The sequence below is a fragment of the Prosopis cineraria genome, unplaced genomic scaffold (genome assembly GCF_029017545.1).
Source record: "Prosopis cineraria cultivar Desert tree isolate PC_DT_omini unplaced genomic scaffold, ASM2901754v1 PC15, whole genome shotgun sequence".
NCBI classification, from domain to species: domain Eukaryota; kingdom Viridiplantae; phylum Streptophyta; class Magnoliopsida; order Fabales; family Fabaceae; genus Prosopis; species Prosopis cineraria.
In genome coordinates, this window is record NW_026555346.1 from 1,291,107 (window position 1) to 1,309,773 (window position 18,667).

Here is an 18,667-nt window from a genome sequence, read left to right on the forward strand (position 1 = left end):
TTTATGCTATTAGCATTTTTTTTAATTTGAAAAGAGGGGGGGGAGTTTTGAAATTCAAGGCCCTACTTGGCATATAAGAATTCTCAGCATGAAAACGAAATTGAAAATGGATTCTAAGCTAGAGCATATTTAGTATACTATAATTATGATTCCCAAGAATTCTAATTCTGCCTAAGAAGCTTGAATTGGATTCCATTCTTAAGCCACGGAATTGGTGAGATTTCATGGAATTTGCCTCTTTACCCCACGCCTCTTACTCGCCTCTTATCTCCATTTTATTCATTCCTCCTTCTAACTCTTGTCGTTTTGGTGACGACCAACAGACCAAGTGATGACAGGAAAAGATTGGTGATAACGAGTTTGCAAATTCTGGCAAGGAGGACAATGAGTGTGTCCGTGCTGTGAAAGTGAAGTGGAAGAAGATCCGTGACTAGTCACATGACGTGCGGCAATGGCAGCCAAAATCGAATTGTGGGAGAGAACTCACTGGAACAGGAAAATGAGGAGAGGCTACCAAATTGATGAACTTGTCGGAGGGGAGGCCAGATGAACTCATTGGTGCTGGGGGCAAGCTCATAGCAAGTGCTTTTGCTCTTTATGCATTGTCTTTTTTTTTTTTTGCGTGGATGTGCTTATATAGGTGACGCTTTGTATCCTCTCCGGTTAAATATTCAATTTTTAAGTTTAATTCGTTGACAAGATTATGTCTTCAATTGCATTGGGCATGGCGATTCAAGATGCAGCAAGAGGTGGTCGACTAGTCGTTGATGGGTTATTGGCTTAATAGATGGGAATGCGTTTTGCTCTGATTTTGAAACGGTCACTTTGGTCTTCTCATATTTTAAGTAAATATACTTATATAGTTAATTATTAAAATTATATTGGCATTATATTTTATACCAAAAATACTTTTAAAATTCAATTTTATTTCAGTTTCAATTTTAATTTTATTAAAAACTCTTCCATCATGCTAAATACCTAAAAAAAGCTGAGATTTTTTCTTGAGATGGAACAGCGAGCACAAGTCTTATATAAAATATACTGATATGTAATTGAATCGATTGGCTATATTTCTCATATGTTGTGCGAATGAGAAATAAATTACTCCTTTTAGACTATAATATGAGTCATAATTAATCAATTCATGGTTTATAATAATGTTAGTTGAAACTTTAAATTATTAAAAATATTCATATCTTTTCATTTATATTCTCATTAAATAACTTGTATAAGAACCTCGATAATAATAATTAAAATTTAAATACATGTTTTTTTAAAAAAGAGCAATAAATGAAATAGGGGTATAATTGTAAAAATAAATATAAAAATCATTTTATGCACTATATTTTGAATTAGGTAAGGTTTTTAGAAGATGTCTTATATTATGATTAATAAGGAGTAAATTGGTTATAATTCATAAGTGGTTTGATATGCTGCACATCAATATAAAATATAAAATTTACAATAATCTTGCTACTTATTATTTATAGCGACATCTCAAATTTATAGGAGTGCATGGAGTTTTTCAGGGCCATAAAATATTATAATATTAATAAAATAATATGAATGATGGAGATGGAGGGAGTGAAGGAAAATGGGGAGATCCTCGGTCCAAAAAATAGGGTCTGATTAGTGTGAATGAAGTCGAGGACTGAATGGGCTTTCATGTTAAAGAAAATGCTTGATAGAGATAATTGGGCTACTGCAATCTGGAGTAGCCCACATGTTCTTTTAGGGGAATCAATACCATCCTGGTTGTATGTAATGGGCTGTGCCCACTGTCTTAAAACATGGTGTTCTCTACCATAAAACATAACATCCATGTTGTTGAGGCCCATAACCCCCCGTTAGTAAAATGTCAGGAACTTGAGAACAAAAATATTCTTTAAAAAAAAAGGGAATAAAATATTATCTTCTTTTTAATTTTTTGTTCCAATCATATCTATTTTAAAAAATTAAATTTAATATGGTATCATTTGAAAATATTTTATCAATATTTAAAAACTTAATATATAATTTTTTTCGTTAATGAAACTGATATTGTTAGGGTTAAAATACTAAAGAAATATTTTACAAAATTAAAAGATTAAAATAAAATTTTATATAAATTTAAAAGACTAAAAATATACCGTAGTCAAATATATTTTAAAATTTATGATTGTCTTAATTATTTTTAATCATTATAATTATTTTTTCATGTTAAATTTAATTTTGAATTAGTCAATTGCAAATTTTATGTATTTTGAAAGGAAAATGAATTTATAATGAAGTAACAAATCTTTACTTGACAAATAAAATATTTTAAAACAACAAATTAAGATAAATTTAACAAAAGCATCTTCTATCAAATCAAATTATTGAAATGTATATATTTTCTTAGAAAAAATATATAATCATATATAACGTGTCTTATAAAAAAATTTGCGCCGTTGACTCAAGGTTATGCGTTCGTCATTGGGCACAGCTAATAGTTTAATAAGATTATACACACACACACATTTCCTTTATTTAAAAATATAAGATATTTTTAATTTTTAGAGATGTAATTACTATTTTTTTAAGTGTTTCTATTGATAATTACTTTATATTTATTACAGGATATTTAATAGGGATGAATATAAAAAAATAGGATTAATTTAAAAGTAGGTAACTACTTCACTAAGAATAAATTTTAATTAAAAATACTTTATATTTTTGAACGGAAAAAAGGTATATATTGTTTATACACTCTTATTTAGTTTAAAATATAAATATTTTTTAAATTAATTTTAATTTTAAATATAAATCATGTAGAGAAAATTTTAGGTAGGGACCTTGATCTAACATAATAAAAAAGAGGACCCCCAATATTTCTGAAATTTTATTACAAGACCCTATGCGATTTTTTTTAAATTTATAATAAAAATAATAAAATTATCTTTATTTAAATGAACAACATAAATGACGACATGTTATTCGTTTTACTTATAAAATGTTATTCGTTTTTCTACTTCACTTGTTATTCGCTTTTGAGTGAAGTAGGAAAACGAACAATATTCTGTAAGTAAATAAACAACATACGATATAAGAATGAATAAGTTGTCTTATCATGAAATTAACATTTAAAATAAAATCAAGTGAAATTAAGGCTATAAGCAAGTAATGTTAGGCAAGTGATAACATACGATAAGTAAATAAATAATATAAGATATGAAAATAAATAAATTGTTTAAATTGTTTATTTAAATGAAAATAATTTAATTATTTCTATTATAAATTTAATTTCAATCAGTAAAGATTTTTTGGTGAAATCTTAAAAATTTTGAGGTTTTTTTTTTTTAAATATGTCAGGTCAAGGTTCCCACATAAAATTTTTCCAATAAACTATTACATGTACATTTTTTTTCATTTTATTAACTTAGAACTAAAAGAAAAATTATATAAATTCATATATATCGGATTTTTGCTAAAAATTGTTTATATTTTGCCGGAGTATGGTATTGGCTGGTGACCTGTTTTAACTTTTAAAGTCTTGCAATTTACGAACCTACCGTTTCCGAAACAGATTTTGAAGCGGGATCCAGCTCGAAGACGCCCCCATTGAATCCTTCTCCACTGGGACATCATTTCACTCTCGGAGAAAAAGAGTGGAATAGAGTTACAGATGGCTATGCTTTCTCTTGCTTATTAGTGGGAGTCTGATACTTTGAATTTCGGCTTTCGGGAACGAAGGAATTAGGGTTTTGAGCAATCGAGTACTCATCGCGTAGCAGATTCAGCTTCCGAAGTTCCAGTTCCCGCAATCACAGTATCAGTCGAATTCCCGGTAATGCGTGAATTTGGGATTCAAGTTCGCGGCCCGTTGTTTTGAGAGAGGCTGACATGGAAGGTGGAAGGAGGATTACGGCGAGTCCGCGACCTTGCTGTGGTCGGAGGATAGTCGCGAAGAAGAGGCCACATCGAGGTGGGGGCGTTGACGGGTTTGTTAACAGCGTCAAGAAGCTTCAAAGGCGTGAAATCAGTTCAAAGCGCGATCGCGCTTTCAGTATGAGCGATGCTCAGGAAAGATTTCGCAATATTCGCTTGCAGGTTCCGTTCTTAACTTTCTTCGTTGCTATTAAGTATCTTGCTTTTAGCTCACTGGTTTTCCTTCCCCATTCTCGATCTTGATTCATTTCTTTTCCCCGTTAATTTTTAGTCACGTATTATTGCAGCCCACTTTATTGAGGGCTTTTGATTGGTTTGTTACCTTTTATGCTTCACCGCTAGGAATTCCCTCATGCTCAAGTTTTTGAGTTCCTTTCTTTTTCACTATTTACTGGTTCTGCGCGAATCTCTTGCAGCTGCTATAATCTAGAAAATTGGTGGTCGAGTAGGACTTAAAATTTAGGAAGCATGTCAAACTGACGTTATAGCATTAGGTTCAATCAAAATTCCTAGGCTTTATAGCCTCATTCTCGTTAATTACTTATTTATAACGCTGGCAAAAGTCATCCAAGTTATTCAAGAGCATAGTGTCATTTTTTCCCCCCGGATAGGGTGCCTCACTACTGCATCTTTTCATACTAAACGTGTACCACGTTCCCGTTGCAGAAACTTCGATATTGGCCTGAGGTTGCTTCCTCGAATTAATAATTCCTTTGGTGTATACCCTGATCATATTAGCATTTGTGGATTTTAAGGATTACGTACTGCCACCCTCATGCGTATGCTTGATAACTTCAGCATAAAGAAGAGGCATGTTACGAATGGGACTCCGGAACCAGACAAGCAGTAAATGTGATTTCTTAGATGTGATTTTTTTTTTTTTTGAAGTTCTGATGACGTGCATATTTTGAGGAAACAAGGCAAGATGGGTTGTGAAAATTTGATTTACTTTATTATTGCATGTTAAGAGTTGAGCGTGATCTTGTTTATAGGAATACTCTTCTGCACCTTTGTGCAGTGTAACATTTGAAGCTCACTTTTTTATTCGCTGGATGCTGAATAGCAGTACCGTAGTTTCACCAGTGAGACGTCAGATGTGTACTTAGTATACGTATATATCTTTTTTTACCAATTAGTGATAGATTGATGGATCCTCTATAGGAAGAATATGACACACACGATCCAAAAGGTCCTTCTTCATTGGCTCTTCCTTTTTTGAGAAAAAGGTCAAAAATCATTGAGATTGTAGCAGCACGAGACATTGTTTTTGCTCTTGCACAATCTGGTGTTTGTGCAGCATTTAGTCGAGGTAATAACTGGTATTTATGTGTCTTATAATATCTGAATATGCTGTTCTGTTCTATAGATGTCTAAAAGTAGAAATAGATATTCAATACATTATTTGTTGGATGCAGAGACCAATCAAAGGATATGCTTCTTGAATGTGAGTCCCGATGAAGTTATCCGAAGTCTGTTTTATAATAAAAACAATGACTCGCTTATCACAGTTTCTGTGTATGCTTCAGACAGTTACAGTTCTTTGAAATGTAGAAGCACCAGAATTGAGTACGTATAAAGCTCTTGTCTTTTTCACTTTCTGCGCCCCCCCCCCCAAAAAAAAAGACAAAGAAAAACTATAATGCAAAATAACTCAAGATGGACATCCATGCACTTGGAAACTCAATTAAAAGAAGTAGAAATTAACAATTTCTTCTTTGTTTGCTTGTGAATTGTGTTGATATTTCTATGCTGTCCAGATACATTAGGAGGGGCAAACCAGATGCTGGCTTTGCTCTTTTTGAATCCGAGTCTTTGAAGTGGCCAGGTTTTGTTGAGTTTGACGATGTAAATGGGAAAGTACTCACTCATTCTGCTCAGGATAGGTAAAACTATATTTATATAGCATTGATTTTTCGGTTCAATGATATGATTTTCTTTTATAACTAGGCTTATTGATTGTGATACTTGTATCTGTCTTTGTGTTTTCCCTCTACAGCATATACAAGGTGTTTGACCTCAAAAACTATACAATGTTGTATTCCATTTCTGATAAAAATGTCCAAGAGATTAAGATAAGGTAATTCTCTTTACATGCTTGTGAATTTACATTATACACCACATTATCATAGAGCTGGTCCATGGCCATGCTCAAATTTCTGAAAAATTTATCACATCCTCTTAGTTCTGGATATCATTGATACCTGATTCCTACCCCCTAGGTCTTACTTTATTTTCACTTTGTTCTTGTTTGGTTATTTTTCTTGATCAGTCCAGGGATCATGTTACTGATTTTTGGGAAAGCAAGTAGCCATGTCCCGCTTAAAATCCTTTCAATTGAAGATGGTTCTGTCTTGAAATCGTTCAACCATCTCCTTCATCGGAATAAGAAAGTGGATTTCATTGAACAGTTTAATGAAAAGCTTCTTGTCAAGCAAGAAAATGAGAACCTCCAAATTCTGGATGTAAGTATCTTCCAACTACTAAATGATTTGTATTTATTAGTTCTCATCTGGATATCTGAATTTCAATTCTCTCTAGGTGCGGACTTTTGAGCTAAAAGAAGTTAGCAGAAATGAATTTATGACACCATCTGCGTTCATATTTCTATACGAGAACCAATTGTTCTTGACCTTTCGAAATCGTACTGTGGCTGTGTGGAATTTCCGTGGACAACTCGTTACTTCTTTTGAGGACCATTTACTGTGGCATCCTGACTGCAATACAAATAATATATATATTACCAGTGACCAGGATCTCATTATATCATACTGCAAGGCTGATTCTGACGATCCACTGTCTGAAGGAACTGGTACGTCTTTGTTTTCTTATATAGATATTTTTTCAGATCCTGTTCATTTGCTTTTATTTCCTTTCCGATTTGAGACGACTAAAAAATATTCCTGTGCATCATGCATGGACTATTTGAGTAGGAATACGTTAGGAGTAAAAAAGTCACTGTAGATCATTTTAAAAAAAAATAAAGCCGCTGTTGATAAGGAGTTACTGAACAGGAAAGAGTTACTGTAGATGAGGGAGTATGCTTATATATATTGATGACGGTTTATATGGTCTGACTTGTGAGGTACGGTGGGTGAGACAGTGTTATCTTAATGTTTTACATTTTTACTTCATAGTGTTATTTTGAAACAGGATAGTGAACAATAATAATGAAACAACGTTTCGGTGTAATAGTAGAGATCCATGACTTTTTTCTCTGTGTTTTTTGGGAGAGAAATTATCTTCGAAGTTGTATTGTTAAAATGTTTTGCTTCTTGGATGCAGCGGGATCCATCAATGTTAGCAACATTTTGACTGGAAAGTGTCTGGCTAAAATCAGAGCTAGCAATAGCTTGCCCATGCAAAATGAATGTGGTTATGGCGACAGTTGTGGAGGTGGTGGTTGCAGTTCAAAGAAGCAAAAGCATGTCTCCAGAATGAGGAGCACAGTTGCTGAAGCCTTGGAAGATATTACCGCACTCTTCTATGACGAAGAGCGCAGTGAGATCTACACTGGCAATAGACACGGGCTGGTTCATGTTTGGTCTAACTGATTTGTTATTGACTTTATCATTGCTTTGTTTTTTGTTTTTTTTTTTCCCTCGGCTGATTTGATTGTCCTTCCTGCTATAAGAACTTTCAGGAGCTGTAACCAAATTGGGCTTCTTGTATTATTCTTTTTCATTTTGCAGTTGCTCGTTGCCTCCGTATTCGACTATTGGGCAAGTTTGTTATGTAGTTGACTATAGGTCTGTGTCAAGTGCTGTGGGATGCTGGGAACTCAACGGATGTTACTTCTGCTGTAATCTATTGTACATTTTAATGAACCATCTTCAATGGATTAAAGTAAAACATGAGAGTAGCGTCAATTTCATCCAGTTTTTAGTTGCATCCTGCTTTTCTTATCCTCCTATCATTGTTTACTAAGAGTGTGTTTGGATTACCTCTCCAACTAAGGATAAGGTCGTTCAAACCTTAGTTAAAAGATTTTACTTAGATTAAAATCTTGTTTGGATTAAAAAAACCTTAAACGTGTGTTAATTGTTGAATGGGTGTTTTTATGAAAGGTGGGAGGAGTAGCTTTTTGATGCAATGTTGGGTGGAGTGTTGGAATATTGCACATTCTTTTCTCTCCTCGTATCTTCAATTCCAAATCGCTACTTCTCTCTTTGCTCAGCCTATCATCTTCATGAGCTTTGTTTCACCTCCTTCTTGTCGTCATCGTCGCTGACTGCCTATTATGCTCGAGCTGTCGCCGCCGTTCGAGGAAGTTGAGGGTGTCATAACTACTTGTGTAGGTTTTGTCAAGATTGTTTCCCTTTTTTTCTCTGACTATTTTGCTCGCTGTTAGTCATTGTGTATGCTCTGTTTTTGTTGCTTTCCTTCATTTGTTGAGGTAGAGAGGGAGACTACAGATGTGCTGGTCATGGGAAAGGGAGATGATGCTGGTGGTGGGGAGAGGGAGACAAAAGATGGAGGAAAAGAGTGTATAAGAGAGATGACGCTGGTTTGTGGAGAAGAGGAGGAAGAGGAAATGCTCCCTTTGCATGTTTTTGAGTGTGTATGTGTGGCACACGCATCTGAGGAAGAACAAGATGATCGTGTGTGTTTTTATTTATGTTATATTTGATTAATTATTTATGAATTAATATAAAGTAAAGGAAGAAAAAAGTTAAAATCTTGTTTCATTGTTTAATTAAAATACACTCCATTTAATATAATCTTATCTGTAAAAATTAAATAGAGGGAGAAAATATAACAAGGTTAAATTGTAGGTTTGTATATTGAGACCAAACTGCAGATAATATGAATTGAATATTTTGTAATTTATAAATTTATTTTAATATTTTGAATTTTATTATTTAATTCTACCTTTTTAAAAATTAAGATTTTTAACTCATTAATGTATTTTATATTTGTAATTTACTTTTTTAAAAATTGTAATTTTAAGCTTAATATTTTTTTCTAAAAATATCAAATTAGTCATAAAAATATATATAACAAAACTCATGTCTATTTTTGTCATTATATATTTCAATTGACTTTTGAATATAATCATCTAAATAAATTTTAATTTATCCAATTGACTTTTTTAAAAAAATCTAAACATAAATCATATTATAGTTACACACTTTTTTTCTAACTTCAATTTGTTAATCTCAATTGATTTCTAACATCAATTGTAAATTTTTTAATCCAAACACATACTAGGTATGCAGGAGGTGAAATATGTGCCTCCCACTTTCACTAAGCAGCTACGCAAGAGTGTGTAATGAAATCTTTTATTGTTCATTTCATTCTAATTTTGTACATGAGGATGAAGAATTGGAATTATTATTATTTTTTTTCTAACCAGAAGATTTTGCTACCTTTCAAGGGCTACAACTAGGCTTTTTAAAATAATTTTTTAGAAATCATTTGATTTTTTTTTTGAATAAACTGGAGATCTTCATTCAAGAGAATATAAACAGTACAAGAAACAACAATCTAGCAAAAACAAAGAAAATGAAACAAAGATGCAAAACCCACCAGGAAGCCACGCAGAAAAAACAATTACCTATGTGGTGGCACGTCAAATAGCAAAAATCCAGAATTTAAACTATGAGCTATCATGGCAAGATAATCAACCATACTATTATCTTCCCTATAAACAAAATTAAAATTAACAACCCATTGTCTGTCTAGAATATATCTTGTAGCATTTATAATATAACTAAAAAAAGATGATAACCATAGTTGTTTCTTATGATTGTAGAGATACCATACACAATCATAAAAAGACATCCATAATCCTAAAGCCTTTTCTCCAACAAAGTTTTTAGCCTTTGAAAATCCCGTCAATCTCTGCAATGGCAGCTGGAACAATAATTCTTTATTTTTCTCATCAGGTAGGCTAGCCAAAGCTAAGGGATCAATGGGAAAAACCCCTACTAGTCAAGCATTAGCAAATGTTCACATTTTTAGGAGGGTCAGGAAATAACATCAGCTCATTTGAAGAATTGTGAGCCATGTGAGCCAAAAAATTAGCACAGGCCATCACCTCACGTGGGGCATAAAGAAGCTTAAGATTACTATGGTTAGCAATCACTTCTCGTACTTCAAAAGCATCCTCATAGTAAAGATGGACAGCATGAACTCCTCAATAGACATAGAGACGATAAGATTCAACATCTTACAATATAAAAAACTTTAGCAAAAATAAAATTTTATTAATGATATTTGTTTAAGGTGACCCTTTTTGTTATATCTTTACTCTTTAATATTCTTCTATAAATGAAGTATGACATGAAAGATATTTTTAAAAATTTATATTTTTATTTTTTAAAAATAAAATTATAAAATATATTTAATGACCTTAATTAATACATATAAATGTATCAAAAGTATCTTATAATTTAAAATAAAGGAAGTATGACTTTTTAAAAGTTTTAACTCTCCTGTTTCATGAATCTTACATATCTTAAATAATTATTTAAAATAACTTTTTCAAGTGTAACATCTTTATGTAATTTTTTTTTTTAAAAAAAACTGACCTTTTTTAACCAAGTGGTGGTTATCACAGCTTTTAGTTTTAATACGTTTCAAAGGTGCATTTAAGAATTATAGAGTCATTGACCTTGGTGATTTTGAACATTATAATTCTTACATAACCTTTTATAAACAATCCTGAATTTGCAACATCTCCAGTCTAAAAATATTCAAAACAAATAATAAAGGGTGAAACCATCATATGGTTGCATGCATGCAACATCAAAGTTGCATCGTAAACTCTCCCCTCGCTAAATCTCAAGCTGAAGACAAGTGGCAACCAGATGAAAAAAGGTGATCTAAAATCTGAAGATAACGTCTCCTCTTTTCACTTCACAGACGGAATCTCCATATCTTTGAGGAGTGTGTTTGGTTAATGTTTCCAATAAGAATCCAAGCATAGCAAGACTACACACCAAAAGGTTAGTGAAGATTTCACTGTTGAATTCCTTCGCCGACAAGATCACTGCATACAAATCTGAATTGAGATGTTCACAATAACGATAATGCAATATCAATAGAAACAAAGAGGCAGCACTGGTTTAAGATCGGAGTACCTCCAATCTAAGTTCTTATTTTGCCGGAAAAGCTTTCCTTGAGTCCCTTTAGGCCTCACTAATAAAGTCTTCGCTTCTGTAAGGCATTTAAGATATGGGAATACCGAGCGGGCATGAAGTCCATAATAACGTGAGAAGACATCACATATTCGACTTATGCTTTCCAGTGCAGTTTTATCACCCATGCAAATTTGAATGGAACAAAGCTTCACAAGCTCAAAGGCAATGACAATATCATCCGGATCATATAGCTTTTCCAGAATCTGCCACACGTAAAATGAATCACATTAGGTTCAGTAACGGAAAGATTGTTTTATTCGTCACATAGATCAAAATTTAATTCAGAAACATCTTAACATGGTTTAACATGACGTTGGACTGAAGCATGAATATGATCAAATTCCTCAAAAAGTGACCCATAAAAAATTTACACACACAAACATCACAAAAACAACAGCCAAAAGTATCCATCCTGCAGGTCCAGTTGAGTTCACCGCTCAGCCAGACTGATTGAATAGCATATAAAATATGTATCCTTTGATTAAAAGGAGTCAAAAGATGAGATTCAAGGTCATGTACCAGAACCGTATTCACAGCATAAGCGGACAGATATCAAGAAATCATTCACTGAAAACAAATTAAGCTCAAAAAATGCTTCCATACGAGAACTGAATTCCAAATTTCATTATTGATTATTTGAGCTTCAATCATTGGCAACGGGTACTGGATGCCCAAGTAACACTACGTCGCCACCCAACACCAGATATTGACAAATGACAAAAACAAGTCAACCTGCAAGATAGTAGACATTAATAAATTTTACCAGCAAAGATGCTTTACAATGGTCCATTGCTAATTGTAATTCTCCAACCGTACAAAAGGCCAGAGCAAGGCTGTCCTCTGCCTGCATGCATTATGTCACATAGAATAAAATGAATTTTAAAATACCAATTGACAAACAATACGACCTTGTTCATCTACCTCAGTTTACAACCTTCATTAGAGGAACTTTATCAGTTTATCAAAATTTTGATCACTCAAAATGGAGGTTAAATGCATGAAGTTGAGATGCACCTCTGCAATACGCTTGTTGTAGGAATGCAAATATGACCTCAGCAGATGAAGAGATTTTAATGCATCTGAAATAGTAGTATTCGAGATTTCTTTTGATATTACCGCATCCTGCAATCTGTCAAATCCAGTATAAGATGGGGAAAAAATGCACATATATTTGGCAAGTCTGTGGACAGCAAACAGGCTTCTCGCTTATGGCTTTACTTTGAAATGAGCACGTGTAAAATTAACAGCAGAGAATCAAGCTAAGCTTGAACTCGGGTTCTATTTTTATATTTCAGGTGAACAAGGAAAGATGTACATCAGGGACTAGGAAGCCAAAGTGAACAATGCATACCTTTTGATGCATATCCAAGCTTTATCAACTGTAGCGCATAAAGACTCTAAATTTCGGTAAGAACCACATCTCAAACAGTAACCAGGCTGAATATGAGCGTAGCCATCATTTAGGTTGAATAAACGTAGACAGGTTTCATAAATGTCATCATTTCTGTTAACCTGAAAGGATGGCCAGAGCTAGGACATCAATGTCTCCCAGGTCCAACCCTCCCCCAAAACCGGGGGGAAAAAATAATTGTATATAGACCCAACATTGTAGAGAAACAGGAGAGTAATTGCTCCTTATTATTCATACTACATTAGCATTTACAAGTGCAACAAAATGGCTTACTTTGTCAGCACCAGGGAAGTGCTTAATTTTCTGCCTTTCCCAGTTGACTACTCTGCTGTCCAAGACTGCACCAGAACAATTTCGGCTGACACAGTGAAAAGCACTAAGGACAATGTCAGAGAGATTGAATTCCGAACAAGCACTGCAATGGCATTGAAATGAGTACTCGTCTTTCAGAAAGGCTTGGCGATCTTTATTATCCCAGAACCCAACCTACAAAAAAGAACTGTAAACGAACTGCATAAAGTACTTGTATAGCAGGCCAAACACGTTAAATTGACAATAGTCACAATACCATTTTTTGGTATCCTTTTAAAAAAAAAAAAAACTTTCTTATGCCTAACTAATTTTGCTAGGTAGGTATGGTTCAATCCACCAAAGTTATTACAAATTCAATAAGTATAGACAAGATCCAAAGGAATTTAAGCCAAAAAGCAGATCAAATGAAAGACTGGCTTTTAGTTACCGGAATTAGTACCTGTGGACCATAGGATAATTCCAGCTGACACCCAGCTGCTACAACTTCTGTCGTTCGTATACACAGAGTACGTGAAAGGAAATAAGCATGAACATTTGGTTGACAAGAATGGTTGAACAAGCTGCCATATTTGTAAATAGCCTTACCCACTCTGACCTGAGATACAACAGGCAATGACTAAGAATCACCATGTTCTAAGTGTCTCAAAACAAAGTTGACAAGCAATTCCACTATCATCAACATTAAAATGAGTCAGACGAGTAAATTGCAAGCCAAAATGAATGAAAGCAGACAAAAGAAGGGGAAAATAACATTGAAGTTCAACGTAGTTTATATACCTGTTCCACATTACTGGTTAAACATCCACTAGCTAGAGATTCTCCAAACTGAACTTGTAGTCCATGAGCATCTATAGATCTTATACGAACAATAGTCATGCAGTTCACTTTGATTTGAGAAAAAATTATGACAACCTGCATTGACCAAAAAAAAAAAAAGACGAGGTTTAAATACACCAACTTTGTTTATTCTTTTAATATATTTAACTTATCTGTTAATTAAATAGAAAAAATAAGTGTTCCAAATTTGAAAAAAATACCAAACAGAATATATTGTAAAACTAACTTCACTAGACTTATCCAGAATTTAGAGTTTGGCAAACAGCCATTAAACTTCCTTTGAGACTCCATAAATTCAAAAATTGTAGTGAATTAGACAGTAGGCTATGGGTGATTACAAAAATACAATCATGTATAATAAACATTAACCTGCACAAATGATCAAAACATTGAACATAAAGCATGATAGTGCCTGTGAAAATTTATGTGAGAAAATAGAGGAAACAAGACAGGATCAAGGCAACCTGTGACATAGTGACCCCATCCATGGAAAACCTAGCACCACAAGAGTGCAGCAGACAGTATAGCAATATAATAGCATATATATGCAAATCCAATTTGCTATCAGATGGTAGTCGTGCATAACAATGAAAAAGCTCCTGCGCAAGAAAGAAAGGGGCCATAAGCATCCAGTTAGTCACTCATATTCAAATACCATTAACACTATCTATCAGCAATATTGCAAAAGCAGTATGCATACTATAATGTATTTATAATTTATACCAGGCTTTTCACAAAGTATGTAATATCTTCGTATGCACTTCTCTGGAAAAACTTTGCTAGTACTCGGCCTGCTAAAACAATCTCAGATGGTAATACTGTAGACCAATGTACACCTTGGCATTCATGTTTATGTTCAGGAATATCCTCAATATCATGTTTAGAATCATTGCCTAATATAATTCCTGTAGCATACGTCCCAAGATCACTGGGTAGACTTTTAAGAATGCCATGGTCTTCAGGATTAATCTTAAACATCTGTCCACCAGCCTGTATCTGGCATTGCTGAGAGCAATATAGCGGTATTGAACAAGATCTACAAGGAACTGCATCAGAAGGTAGGTCATTCAAGCAGTAATGGCAATGTGTTTCTCGGCATTGCTTTAATACTATCTGAAAATATTGACAAATAAGAATTAATTAAAGATAACTCTCCAAGATAACTACATTTGTAGTCCTCAAAGAATACAAATACAATTGGAAAAAAAAATAAAATCATGCATTGATCCAAACATTATTGCAGGCTTTCTATTTAAAAATGAGTGACAACAAAAATATGCAATTACTTGACCCAGTATCAACTTATTATAAAATAGATGTCTAGGATCGACTCGCCTTTAGTACAAAGATGAAGAATTTGGGTCATCCATTTATTGAAATCTGCATTGGGAGTGCAAAAGAACAAAGTGCGTATCATAGTCTTGTCTTTAAGTAAAGTTCAAATGAGACGTGGAGCATCCAATACCATCAAATGCAGCTTTAGTGTGTGTGAGTGCATGTGGTAGTCTTGATTTCTTCAACATTTAATAATCCACCACTAAGCAGAATGGAACCAACGAGATTGCTAAGAGTTTTAAAAAATGCTAAAAATAATTGAGAGTTTGTGATACAACAAAGTCCCCCCCCCTTACCATGGCATAAGGTTCTTCACGATGAACTAAAGAAGCTGGAGGTATGTCACACGATGATATCATACCCCGTCCTTTATCAAGTGTGGTGACCAGCTGTAGCTTTATTTGGGGCATCTCATCTACCAAGAAGGATCTACATCAGTTTCAGTTATTCAAAAATAGAAAATGATCCGATGGGTAAGTTCAGTATTATATTCAAGGATTGCCTATAGTCCATAAATACATTTGAGTAGAGAGCACCTGATGTAAAACAACAGCAGGAACAAATAAAAGTGCAAGGCCTGAACATAATAATGAGACCTCAGGGTAATGTAGAAACTGAAACAGGTACGATGATAAATTAACAATGAACTCAGTCAAAAGCATGAAAGAACCCAACTCAGAAAAATTCCAACTAACTAGATGATTACTAGAGCCTGCTACTTAACAAGAAAAACTTCTCACCTGCTGTATCCAAGCTATTCTTCTCATTCTGAACCACTGAACTTGTCCCCTCGCATTGGTGTAATATATTTTTAAGCTCACCTTTTATTTGTTTCTTCCCGCTCAATGATGATTCCATGCTCTTAGCCACATTTAGATCACAGATTGCATCTTTATAATTTCCCAATGAAACATTCGCCTTACCTCTCCTGTACCATGCCTGAGGCAGGGTTAAGAAATCATTAAAAATGAGCAGAACCTAGGCTAGCATTCAGGTTTGCAGCCATACACTACAATCCCTTGCAGCAAAAATTAGAGCACAGAGTCCCAATAATTTGCTGGCAATAGAGACTCTTCAGGATAGGGAACAAAAAGGCGTCAGCATATTGCTAACTTCAGGGCCTCAAACTCACTGTGTCTATACTCCCATCAGAAAACACTGAGGAAAAGAACTTTGGAATATTTTTTAACTAATCCTATAAATAAAAAACTCCAAAACAGATATTGCCTGCGCAGTTTAGAATATATGCAAGAGTTCCAACACCTTCCTTAACAGTATATATCTAAATTAAGTAGTAGGAGAATAGTTTTAGGTCCACATAATAGTGATATCCACCTTTGCATAGCTTGGACATATCTGAAGAGCTCGAGTGCAGTCCCGCAAACACTCAGTTAAAAGATTCATTTTCTGCAAGAAACATGCTCAGCAGCAATATCAAGGCCAATATTTTAAATCAATTCTGTGGGCATGGGTTTATATGATTGACAGCAAAATCAACCTTACATGCAATACAGTAGCTCGATTAATATATAATATTGCAACCAGATTCTTCTCCAGGTCAATAGCCTCCAAAGGAGCCATACGCAATGCCTGTACCTCATTTACAAAGAGTACGAGAGTAAGTTGATATATATATTTACATACATATATATATATATATTGTGATCACACACACACATATTGTGATCACATATTCAAAGTCCAAACCTACTTACCAAGTAAAGGTGAGTTTTATTATCATCTATTCTTTATATCAATCAATATAAAAATATAAAAGCTATTAATTAAGAGTTGCCCTATTCACAAGTTATGAATGATATAACTCATCTTAAGCCCTATGCATTAGTTTTCTTGATTCAGAGAACGAAATTGGTAAATGAAACCTAAAATGCAAAATTTTAATTGAATGGATAATTTGCTTTATATTTATGGTTTGCATAAAACAATGCCTCAATTTGGAGAAAAAAGTTTACAGGAGTAAAGTATATTTTCCTTTAGCTTTGTAATCTCTTCATGAGCAAGGAATGTGAAAACCTTGCCAACCTTTCCTCCTTTAATCAGAACTGACAAGAGTAGATAGATGAACGCCAGAAGCCTCCACTCCATGGCCTTTCAATTCCAGCTGCAAATGCCACTCGTCCAAGTCCAGCCCTACTACTTTATGCTACCAAGCATCGGATGTAAAAGATAATAACTAAAGTCACGAACTGTTAGGTCTACTTCCGTTTTCATGATTTAGAATAAAATAAATTTTTCTCAGCTCGCTTTCAGCGCAGCTATTGCAGTTCCTTCTTTCCTAAGAGGTGTGACGTGCAGAGTAATTGATATTCTACTACTACCAGCATTTGAATCCATATCTATCAAAAGACAGCACATTTGAGAGAGAAGTTGAGGAAAGAACCTTCGTATAGCAATTCAAAGCCTTCATATAATCTCCTTTCAAGAAGTAATGGTTGCCAAGCTGCTTGGACTCCAAAGCAGCGGTCTCACTCTTACCACATAAAGCATCTTTGGGGTCTGCTAAGTCACTCACCATCTAACAAAATTTTAAAATTGATTCGGCCAATTACTTGACTGAAAAATCAATATCCATCAACTGAAGGAAAAAATTGCATAGCTGAGAGAGGTTTAGCGCGTAGCTTACTTGGTGAAAGGGCTCAAAATGAAGAAAGAAATGGTGAAGAGAAGCACATGTGGTGGGAAGATCATCTGTAGTGCTCTCTCCAATCATTCGCCTCAGGCTCTCCGGGATTGCAGCTTTCAGAGTCTCCATCTCCTACAAGGCTACAACTCGCCTGACGGTGGACTTAGCTCAACGAAGAAGAACGGCGCTTGCAGCTTGATATTTCGCTGCCTTGGCACATTAAACGTCATGTCGTTTTTCATCGGCTTAAGATTACTCTTATTTCCCAATCATTTCTAATATATTTTATTAAAATAAAAAAATTATTATAAAAATTTAATGAAATAATTTATAAATAAAATAAAATAATATATATATATATATATATATATTAATGGATGAGAAAGTATATTGTCATGTCTGACTTGCGCGGGCACAAAGACATGAGTCCTGTTTGAAAACCTGTTTTGAAAATAGTTTTCTATTCTCTAGAATAAAAGAACAAAAAAATTTGTTTGGTAATGTGCTTTTAAAAAGTATTTTAAAAATAAAAAAATAAAATATTGTTCTGGAGAATAGAAAAATAAAAACAACTTTTAAGTATCTTGTAGTTATTATTCTGAAGAACAAGAGAGAATGAAAAAAAAACATATTTTCATTATTTTTTTGTTTTTAGAACATATTCTACAGAACACCAATTATCAGGACAATAAAATAAAAACAGTTTCAAACAGCCCCATGTTTTCTCGTCTCGATTTCTCCGGTTTAATCGTCAAGTGAATTTAGTCAACCGATAAACTTCATTTCAATTGTAAGATGAAGTTTTCGCATCTAAGGAAGAGTCCATGTAAAATTAAAAAACTAACACGTTAAATCTATGAGAGTTGTTTGAAATTATTTTTATTTTATTATTTTAAAAATTAATATTTTGTAGAACATATTTTGAGAAAAAAATAATAAAAATAGGTATTTTTTTATTCTCCTTTGTTCTCTAGAATAATAATCACAGAATACCTAAAAATTGTTTTCATTTTTATGTTCTTCAAAATAATATTTTATTTTTTATTCTTTAAAATACTTTTTAAAAATACATTATTATTG

At 33.6% G+C, this 18,667-nt stretch overlaps 2 protein-coding genes across 7 annotated transcripts; one reads left to right on the top strand and one right to left on the bottom strand.

The window, feature by feature from the left end:
- The first annotated feature begins 3,491 nt into the window (after positions 1-3,491).
- LOC129294740 (uncharacterized) lies at positions 3,492-7,781 on the top strand. The gene is made up of 8 exons (XM_054933211.1): positions 3,492-4,068; positions 5,068-5,215; positions 5,322-5,472; positions 5,664-5,789; positions 5,903-5,983; positions 6,176-6,368; positions 6,445-6,715; positions 7,189-7,781. Exons 1-8 carry the CDS (start codon positions 3,862-3,864, stop codon positions 7,455-7,457), a joined length of 1,446 nt encoding a protein of 481 aa, XP_054789186.1. The 5' UTR covers positions 3,492-3,861; the 3' UTR covers positions 7,458-7,781.
- Positions 7,782-10,524: 2,743 nt separating this feature from the next.
- On the bottom strand, positions 10,525-17,787 carry LOC129294093 (uncharacterized). 6 transcript variants are annotated; one of them, XM_054932218.1, is made up of 16 exons: positions 17,588-17,787; positions 17,345-17,479; positions 16,447-16,533; positions 16,279-16,350; positions 15,684-15,882; positions 15,240-15,358; positions 14,332-14,721; positions 14,073-14,207; positions 13,549-13,683; positions 13,211-13,366; positions 12,733-12,945; positions 12,400-12,560; positions 12,063-12,177; positions 11,812-11,892; positions 10,989-11,251; positions 10,525-10,909 (listed from the first exon to the last, which is right to left on the bottom strand). In XM_054932218.1, the coding sequence occupies exons 1-16, from the start codon at positions 17,714-17,716 to the stop codon at positions 10,867-10,869; spliced, it is 2,433 nt and encodes an 810-aa protein (XP_054788193.1). In that variant the 5' UTR covers positions 17,717-17,787; the 3' UTR covers positions 10,525-10,866. The 6 variants fall into 6 exon arrangements, with proteins under 6 accessions (XP_054788193.1, XP_054788194.1, XP_054788197.1 ...); XM_054932219.1 differs by having other exon boundaries at positions 10,525-10,897; positions 17,588-17,782; XM_054932222.1 differs by having other exon boundaries at positions 17,345-17,460; positions 17,588-17,709.
- Between the last annotated feature and the right edge of the window lie 880 nt (positions 17,788-18,667).